This window comes from Caenorhabditis elegans, chromosome V, assembly GCF_000002985.6.
Source record: "Caenorhabditis elegans chromosome V".
Taxonomy (NCBI): Eukaryota; Metazoa; Nematoda; class Chromadorea; order Rhabditida; family Rhabditidae; genus Caenorhabditis; species Caenorhabditis elegans.
In genome coordinates this window covers 14,757,501-14,767,561 of record NC_003283.11, presented here as the reverse complement: position 1 = coordinate 14,767,561, position 10,061 = coordinate 14,757,501, and the positions used below count along the sequence as shown (strand labels likewise).

The following is a 10,061-nucleotide window of genomic DNA, read 5'->3' as shown; positions in this document are numbered from 1 at the left end:
ATATCGTAGCGTTTTTTGGTGGAATATGGAAAAATAAAAAAGTGCTACGATATCGTAGCGTTTTTTGGTGGAATATGGAAAAATAAAAAATTGCTAAGATATCGTAGCGTTTTTTGGTGGAATATGGAAAAATAAAAAATTGCTAAGATATCGTAGCGTTTTTTGGTGGAATATGGAAAAATAAAAAATTGCTAAGATATCGTAGCGTTTTTTGGTGGAATATGGAAAAATAAAAAAGTGCTACGATATCGTAGCGTTTTTTGGTAGCGTTTTTTGGTGGAATATGGAAAAATAAAAAATTGCTAAGATATCGTAGCGTTTTTTGGTGGAATATGGAAAAATAAAAAATTGCTAAGATATCGTAGCGTTTTTTGGTGGAATATGGAAAAATAAAAAATTGCTAAGATATCGTAGCGTTTTTTGGTGGAATATGGAAAAATAAAAAGTGCTACGATATCGTAGCGTTTTTTGGTGGAGAATGGAAAAATAAAAAAGTGCTACGATATCGTAGCGTTTTTTGGTGGAATATGGAAAAATAAAAAAGTGCTACGATATCGTAGCGTTTTTTGGTGGAATATGGAAAAATAAAAAAGTGCTAAGATATCGTAGCGTTTTTTGGTGGAATATGGAAAAATAAAAAAGTGCTACGATATCGTAGCGTTTTTTGGTGGAATATGGAAAAATAAAAAAGTGCTAAGATATCGTAGCGTTTTTTGGTGGAGAATGGAAAAATAAAAAAGTGCTACGATATCGTAGCGTTTTTTGGTGGAATATGGGATATCGTAGCATTTTCTGGTGGAATATGGAAAAATAAAAAAGTGCTACGATATCGTAGCATTTTCTGGTGGAATATGGAAAAATAAAAAAGTGCTACGATATCGTAGCGTTTTTTGGTGGAATATGGAAAAATAAAAACGATATCGTAGCCCTAGCCCTCGAATCGTCTAATCGAAGTGAAGCTTTAACTTACTTAATTACTAATGTCCATATCTCTCTACCCATAAAATTTAGCAGAGTAGATTCAACTGACAATTTGTTTATTGGTAAATAACTTTAATAACTTTGCAATAAAATAACTTTGCAGTTGACAACTTTTTTAAATTTTACTCGTCAACGGAGATAGAAGTCTTTGAAAGTAGGTCCTTTTCGTGAAAAACTCTAGAGAAAACAACAGTGGTTTTCTCCTAAAAATGACATTTGATCCTCCAAAATCGTAGAAATATCCAAACTAATGCTGATCTTTCAAACCAAACACTTTTTGAGAAAATTTTGAAAAATTATTTTTGAAGAAAAAAATGTGCATACATCAGGTGGGAGAAAAGTGAAAATTTATCAAAAAAAGAAAACTTCCAAAAAGTTTCCAAATTACTTTTATGATTCCCAGGAACCAAAAAATTCATTCCGAAGTTACCAAAAAACGGAAGAAACCGTGTTTTTGTGCATATTTCATGCTAGAGGAAAAATTCAAAAAAAAATTAATACCTAGTGGGGAACGAACCCGTGACCTTTAGATTAATGAGCACGAGAGTTCACCAATCGGCCATTCGAACGGCGGCTGCAGTGCCAAACTTTTATGTAGCCACTTCTACACACGAAAAACGGCATTTTGAGCAAAAAGAGGACTACTTTTTAAGACCGAAAATTTCAGCTTTGGGACCGAGTTTAGCAGATTCCAAAAACTGATTCTTGTAGCCATAGATCTGATCTTCCATTTTCACTTTGTTTTGTCCTCCTAGCGATTGCAGGGGTAACACCATTCCCTAGTGAGTAGTGTGGTGACGAATTGAAGAATTGCTATCATTGTGCAAATTCCGAAGGCAATTGGAATAGCCCAAAGAAGATGGTATGGATTGCTTCCAGTCGTAGTTTTCGTCTCAGCGCCTGTGTCCGTTGTGAGTGGGTAGTCCGTCGTAGTTGCATTTGTGGACGTGATCATTACAGCCATCATAATGAGAGCCAAAGTAACCGCATTACTGATACCGTAGCTTTTGCCGCTGCGAGTAGTTGAGCGGGAACTGTCATCTCTTGTTGGTGGTACAATCTGATTTTCTTCATCCATATCGGTTCTATTATCCTTGGTGATGGCATTTGTTGGAATCGGAGTCTCCGTGTTTGTGCTCTCGTTCACTGGTTCTTCATCCTTGTTGAAACTGACTTCGAGTGGATATATGCTCTTGAAAGGTCTCTCGATAAAATTTCCGGTGTGTCCAGCGTACAGTTTTGCTGATCTGGGACCTACTTCTTCAACTCGTGCCAGAGGCCAACTCATCTTGTTCTTATCCGATTTGAACATAACGACGTCTCCCACTTGCAGTTGTTTATGATTCGTCAGGTGATCTTGTTTGTGTGCAATAGCATTCCGTGATTGTAGCACTTGCACATAATCTTCTTTCCATCTCGCAATGAAGTAATTAATTAACGAACTTGTGCACATCCAAGATTTTCCAGCAAATTTCCATGCGAAGTCGTGAGGGGAGTGGGGTCCATATGTTCCTCCAAAGTGAGAAGATGTGTGTTTCTCCTGTTTGGAAACACGAAATCCATCGGGCACAGTGGTTTGATGTCGTCTAGACTGACACATGTAAGTGGTCTTTGATTGATTACCGCCTGAGCTTCTTTCAGTAATGTTCGAAAATCCTCTTCATCAAGCAGTCGTTTTGTTGCTCCTGCTCGTGTCAAACAATTCTTTATCAGTCCGACGATCCTTTCGTATATACCGCCCGCCCAAGGTGAGAGAGCTGGTATAAACTTGAAAACTGGCAGTTCCGATTGGCTCGCGGTATCAATTTGTTTCTTTGCTTGTTCATTTACGGCCGATAGCATTCTAATTTGACTTGCATTGTCCGTTCTGATCTCCTTGGGTGTTCCATATGTTGCACTGAATCGACGCATCACTCTCAGAAGACTATCCGTGTCCAGCGATTTTACGAGTTCCACCACTGAGTAACGTGACGCCAAACCTCATTCCTCACTTTTGAGAGCGTGTACAATGGACTGCTGTGCAAGTGCTTGATATGAATGGCTCTCACAAAAAGCTTTGCAATGTGGTGAGGCGGCAAGAATGGAATTTTCCGACCCGGGATTCGTCCGCAAAAATACCATATGTCGTTCTCTTGTTGCAGCCTCAAACTCTTGATCTGTTCTTCAGTTGGTGGATGCAGCTGTTGAGCTAGCTTGATGATTATCAGCTTTGCTCTCTCCTTTAGAATACCTTCATCGGTTTCCTTTGTAAACGCTTTGTAAACGAACTTTTATTTGTAAACGAAACTCCTTTGTAAACGAACTTTTGTATGCTTGATGGTCGCAACTTGAGGTCTCGATCTTGTAAACAAGGAGGTCCTGACCACTACAGTGCATGATTGCGTAACTCTTCCAGTCCACAACCTCTACTGAGCACATCTGCCGGATTCGATTTTCCAGGTATGTGAGAGAAATATGCATTTGGCGCAAGGAGTCCAATTTGACGCAACCGATTCCTGCCAAATGTATTTCCTGCTGTGTTGCTCTCCACTTGATCCAGGCTACACATGGAGTCACTCCAAATGACTGTCCTTGAAATGGGCAGATCCAACTCACGATTCAGCAAGTGGGCTAGCCGGGCACACTTCTCGATCGCAAGAAGCTCTGACTGCGGTATAGTTAAACCCTTCTTGAGAGGTTTCACTGTAGACTTAGCCGTCACAAAAGCTGTCTCGATATCCTTTGGTCCGATTCTTCTGATGTAGGCAACAGCTCCCAAAGCCGTTGCACTGGCGTCCCCATACACGTGAATCTCGAATTTATGATCCTCGGTTGTTGGTGTGGAAAAGTACCTTCTGTTGATTTGAATCGGATCCCCGCAACATTCTTTTTCGATTTGTCTCCACTCTTGTGTCTCACTTTCCGTTAACTCCGAATCCCACTCTGCCGGGCGTGCCCACAGCTTCTGTATGAACAACTTTCCTCGCACAACCACCGGCGCTACCACTCCAAGGAGATCGTACGTGGAAGCAACACTCTGGAGTATCCTTCGTTTGGAGAGCGCAGTTGCAATTGGAGGCGCAATGTTGATGCTCAAAATGTCCGACTGAATATTCCACGGTGTGCCAAGTAACTTCTGAAAGATTCGACAGGTCTCGTGCCTTCCTCCGAAGTGAGCATCTCGTCAAGTCTCCGCGAATTTGACATGAATTGTGTGATATTCATTTTTGCGGAAGAGAACATTCGTTTTGACTCATGATAGAACTCCAATCCCTCCTTGATAGTACTGACTCCCATAAACACGTTATCAACATAAATGTTCTTTAATATCTCCTGGGCCATTTGCGTGTTGTACGTTTCCAAGTGAGTTTTGATGGTGGCATTGAGTAAAAACGGTGAACTTTTGACGCCAAAAGGCACACGGCAAAAACGATAACAAATCGGCTTACTCCCATCCGGCGGGGTCCACAGGAATCTGCACGTATCCCTGTCGTTTTCGTGGAGTGATACCATCAAAAAAGCCTTTTCGATGTCTCCGCTAACAAGTATCTCCGGTTTCCGTGTACGAAGAAGAACTTCGCTCAACTTTGGCAGAAGAGACTCGCCTGCATGTAACATCTCATTCAACGACTTGGAATTCTTGTTCGCTTTGGCACTTGCATCGTAAACAATGCGGATTTTGGTTGATGTAGAGCTTGGTTTGAAAACGGGGTGATGCGACAAATAGTGCACATGATTTCCGGTCTCCGAGAACTCGCCCAGCACTTCTTCAATAAATCCGCGGTTTATCTGTTCGACAATGACCGAATCTTTCTGAAGACGGCGCAATGTTGACTGCAATCGATGATAAGCAAGATATCTGTTATCCGGAAGATTTTTGATATCATATTTGAAGGGCCAGCGGCACGTGTAACGTCCCTCTTCATCTCTTGTTGTTGTCCTTTGAAAAAAATCATTCGTATACTCCTCGTCAGAGGTAAGGGGATTTTCGAAGATCATGGATGATTCTAAGCTCCAGAATCGCTCGACCAGTGTGCGCAACTGTTGATATTCATCTTCCTCGTCGATATGAAGGATTCCTATTGGCTGGATCGTCGGTCTTGCAGTGGAATGATAGATCATATCGTCGATGGCAAACGAGCGTGTGTCGTCCAGTACTTGTTGTGGCGTCTTCTCGTTACCCGTCACAATTATTCCACAGTCCGTTTGGTGGAGTGTTGCTCCGTTCGGCAGGATTTGTGAAGCTGTATTACCAAGCAACTGGGCCATTGCATCTAAACCGATTAGAATTTCGGGCTCCTCATGAGATCGTGGAAGAATTGCTCCTTCATTCTCGAGAAGATCGTGTATTGTTGAGTCATCCACGAATGCTGCTGTTATTGACTTTGCGATTGATTTGACTTCGGTGAGTGGGATTGCCACTTTTTCTTGTTTGACGTGGAATGTAGCCAGAACGCGATTTGCTTGCATCGTTTTGAGCTCTGTAGTAGCGAATGTTTGTAGTTGTAGACATTTGGAATCGATTGGAACAAGCTTCAATTGCTGCGACAACTTTTCGGTGATATAACTTCTATCACTTCCTGAATCGAAAAACACTGTTGTCGTGATAAGCTTTCCGTCTTGATTTTCCAACTCGATCTTCTTCACCATCATAGCAATTGGCAAGGATTCTTTTGTTTGTGGGTTCTCGGTTTGAGCTGATGATTCTTCAGGAGACTGTCCATCGGCAGCGGTTTTGCATTGTTGAGGATTTGCAAAAGGGTAAGACGCAGCATTGAATGCAAGTGAAATGTTTCCTTCGTGATTTCTTACGTCGTCCGATTCGTATTCCTGGCTTGTTACAACAGATGTGTTACCGAACTGCACCCGGCGGTTCAAATTAGCTGGTCGACCGTCATTTCTTGGGAAATTACTTCTCACCGCTTGCATTCCTTGAAAATTCTGTCTTGGTTGCTGTTGCTGTTGTGGGACCGATGGTTGATGATATCCCGGATTTGGCGATGTTGACCGAAAAGTCGATTGACGTCTTGTTTGATTTGGAGTGTGCTGATTTGGCAACGCTACTCTTCCTTTGAGATTGCAGAGAGAAGAGTGGTGATTTCCACGGCAATGGAAACATGGTCTTCCGCGTGTGCAATTTCTCTGTTGATGGTCCCCCCGAAGACATTTGAAGCATAACTTCAACTCCCTCGCTCTTCTGTTACGTTGTTCTGGTGTCGGATAGTCTACGCACTCCTCATATCGGTGGAAATGTGTGGTCGATGAACAAAATACACATGGCGTTGTAACTGTTCATCGTGAATTGTGTTCATGAGCTGCTCGGCCTCCTGCTCTATGGTGGTGTGTAGCTTGGTGTGCGACCATTGTAGTTACTTTCTTTTCAGGTGCAGCATTGTCGTTGAAGATCGTTACCACAAGTGAATCCCATTTGATAAATTCACTCAACTGATGCAAGAGTTGAGAAGCGGTATAAGTTCTCCTTGCATTGCTGCCTGTATATAACTTCTCAATATATCTCCTTGGCAATTTCGAACTGATGACGTTGGCATTGGTGCTATTATCGCATTCGGGCTCGATGTTTTTCCACTGCTGAAAAATAGCCGAAGCCGTAGTCCAGAACTCCTGCAGTTGAGCCGCGTTCCTGGTTTGTGTCATAGATGGGAGTTCTTGTAGTGCTCGTTGGAGGTGATGTCTTGTTCGAATGGTGTCACCGTACTGCTCGTTCAGCAGATCCCGTGCCACTTGGTAGTTGGAAGAGGTTAGTGGCAGATGTTTTACAATGAGTGATGCCTCTCCTTGCAAGGCAGCTTTCAAATACAGGGTGGGCCAAAAGTATGGTAACACGTTTGCAGCTCTATAACTTCACGTGTGGAGAGAGTTATTACATCAATTTGTACAAGTTTTGTTCTCTATAAAATACTGACCAGATTAACGTTTTGAATTTTCAAAATATATCCATCCGCATTGCTGCAGGCCTTCAGAACTTTTGAGATCACGATCTTTATGGCACGCAAGTCGGCATTCTGCAGGATTTCTACATTTTTCTCGAGGAATCCATCAAGTATCTTACAAGTTTTTATAGTTCAAAGAATGCTCTTGGTCTGGAGATTCCTTAAAAACAAAAATCCAAAAAATTTCTTTCGTGGTATTTCTGTCATGGACTGTGGCAGTAGTTTAAGTCTTGAATGACTCAGTCGCCAGAAAGATGGATGTGAGCGGCGGCAGCAGTATGAAGAAAAATTCATTTTAGTACTTTTTGGCACGTTTTGACCTGACTTTTCAGAATTTAAGAAAAAATTTAGCTCGGATGATTTTGTGGTTCGTTACGCCTTGTGAAACCAAAAAAACTGAGTAAATTTCGCAAAGTTGAATTCATGAAACATTCAAGGGTTTTTTCTAGGCGCCAGTGTCGACACAGAAAATTTTTATATGCTACAAAAACAATCAAAAACGCTTCTTCACTTCTTTAACTTTCAATTTAACATAAAAATCATACATCTGAAAATTATTGGCGTGCATGGGAGGTGCGTTTGCGTGGGAAGTGCCGCGTGCCAAAACGCCGTTTTTTCGAAAGGGTTCGCCAAATTGCCGAGGTGATTAAAATCGCACCTTATTGGGAAACATTACAAATTTTGGGTCAAATTGAAGGAAATTTATTCAGCTATCAGTATTCGATAGAAGAATGTACGTATGGCGTGGCAGTCGCGCAAAAAGCTCATGTAAAAGAGCGATCCATGTGTTACCATACTTTTGGCCCACCCTGTAATGAAATTTGGCTACCTCTCCGATTGGTTGTCCATCAATTAGGGACGAAAATAATTCAATGAATCCCTGGTACTGCGTGTAGTTCCCATCAAATGTTGGCATACTGATAGACGGGAGCTAGATCGGAATTGCTGCTAGCGGTGAATAATGTCCTTGGTGTGAAACAGTATTGTTGTAGATTTGATTTGGAGGAACCACTGAATTGATGGTAGAAGTGACAATTGAAGGAGTGCCAGTAGTTCCACTTGGAACACGAATTGTGATTGGTTCCATGTTGATGGTTTGATGATCCGTTGTGTTTGACGACGATGATTGATTTGGACTTGCTTCATCTCCACCAAATGTTGGATAATCTGTCGGTTGTGGAGCTTTCTTCTTATGAATTGCAATAAACTCTTGATATTTGAGTTTGAGTCCTTGCAACGATTTGTTTGCATTTTGAATGTCGACATCGTAGTCGCCTAGCCGTTTCTTGTAGTCGGCCATGCCTTCTCTCTCCGTTGGAATTCTCGTGAAGAGATCCTTCCATTGTTGATCGTAGTTCCTTATCTTTTCAATAGCAGCACGAATGCTATTGGCGATATCAGCTATCTCAGCGATTTCATCGTACACCTCTTTTTCGGAGCTCTTCTCAGCTTGATCGGCATCGTCGGTGTCATCTGCAGCCTCGATTGCCAATTTCAGCTTACGACGGATAATGCCAATGTGAGAACGAAACACCGAACTCATTGTTTATTGTGAGCAGTACGTTTGACCTCAGTACTCTCTTGAATTTGTCGCAGTTGCGTAGCGACCGTTGTGTTGGTTGATTGTGACTGTACGTTGATTGAAGTTGACTCTTGAAGTTGCTTGATGAAGTCGTTGCACTGACTCCTTGTCTTGATCCGATGCTGCCCCACTTTTCCGGGCTTGTTGTTGACTTGAAGGTGTCCGAATTGGTTGGACTTGATTGTTGATTGGTTGTTTCGAAACGACTAGTTGACGAAGTGACGAAGATAATTGGCCATTGGTTCGATATTGCCTCGGGTCACCAATTCTAATAATAGAAGACTCTTCAACCAAATAGTTTATTACAGATAAGAATAATAGTGTACGAGGGAAAGGGAATACATCGGGTAAAGGGGAAGAAATGTCCAGAAAGGATGGTAGGGGGATTCTACACCTAGAACCGTTTGATGCTTGAACCATGTTATATGCACAGAATAGCGTCTTATATACCATACATACAAATCGAATTATGCTAATGTTGGGGGCGAAGGTGGTAATGTGATGGGAACGACGGGAATATTGTTTCCCTATGACTAATAGAAGATCAGAAAACATAATCAAAGAGCAAGCGATTTGACACTCCCAAAGGGAAAAGGAGAAGGGAGATGAAGATGTGGGAGATTACAACAAGTGAATCAGTACAAAATCGAAGATTGAAGAATTTGGGATACAATACTTTGAGGGAAATTATTTTCTAGCACTAGACAGATAAGGTTAAGAAAAATCTAAACAACAATAAAATAACTCAGCTTGCAGTTACATGAGTAGCACAATTATCGGCATCTTGGACAATCCATTGTCGATTTGATTTGATATCTTTGGTAGCATATCATTGAAAATTCCGGCAATCGAAATTGGAGATTGGCGGCGCTTTGAGGCGGCAGCAAATAAGAGAAGAAGTGTGAACCTTGTCCGATTGGCATCCAATAATTGTTAGAGTTCCCAAAATTCCATTGAGGCCAGATTGAAAACACATTGCAAGTTGAAGGTCCATGAGGAATGCTAAAAATATACAGTATACTCAGAAATGACAATATCGCTGCTTGATCGAGCAGTGGTGTAGGCATCCATTGTGTTCGAGGCGCTAGTTGATACCTTTGTTGTGTCCCTGGATCCCAGGGATGCTTATCTTCTTGCCATTGAGTTGTTATCTTGTGGTCGAGTACGTGGAGATTGAATCCAAAGTTATGTGATTCTTCAGCTGGTGTGTAATGTGTGGCAGTGAGTTGTTTTTTAGAAGAAAAACTGATTCTGCTTTGTCCGTATTTCTCCATTGCAACTGGAGAAAATGCTTCATTGTTGACTCGCTTTGTTGACTTTGTTTCCACGGTTTCAATGAAATTGTTTTGAAGTTTTGAATCGTGTCGGTCCTGATCTTTTGGATTCAACTGCTGCGTGTCCTTGATGCCAATTTGAATTTCATTTTCGTTGTTGCTGATGGTAACTTCCATGGGAATAATTTCGAACTCGTCTTCTTTGGTGTCTTCCAAAACCATTGATGGATTTTCTTCATCAAGGTGGGAAGCCACAGAGGGTAAAATATGGTGGGAAGCCACAGAGAGTAGAAT

General features: G+C 41.7%; 2 pseudogenes across 2 annotated transcripts; both read right to left on the bottom strand.

The window, feature by feature from the left end:
• Positions 1–1,730: 1,730 nt before the first annotated feature.
• Y50E8A.14 lies at positions 1,731–8,777 on the bottom strand (annotated as a pseudogene). The gene is made up of 3 exons: positions 7,726–8,777; positions 4,202–6,775; positions 1,731–4,096 (listed from the first exon to the last, which is right to left on the bottom strand). Coding segments are annotated over exons 1-3 (5,992 nt in total).
• A 489-nt stretch (positions 8,778–9,266) lies between these two features.
• Y50E8A.8 lies at positions 9,267–9,944 on the bottom strand (annotated as a pseudogene). The gene has a single exon. A coding segment is annotated over exon 1 (678 nt).
• Positions 9,945–10,061: the final 117 nt, after the last annotated feature.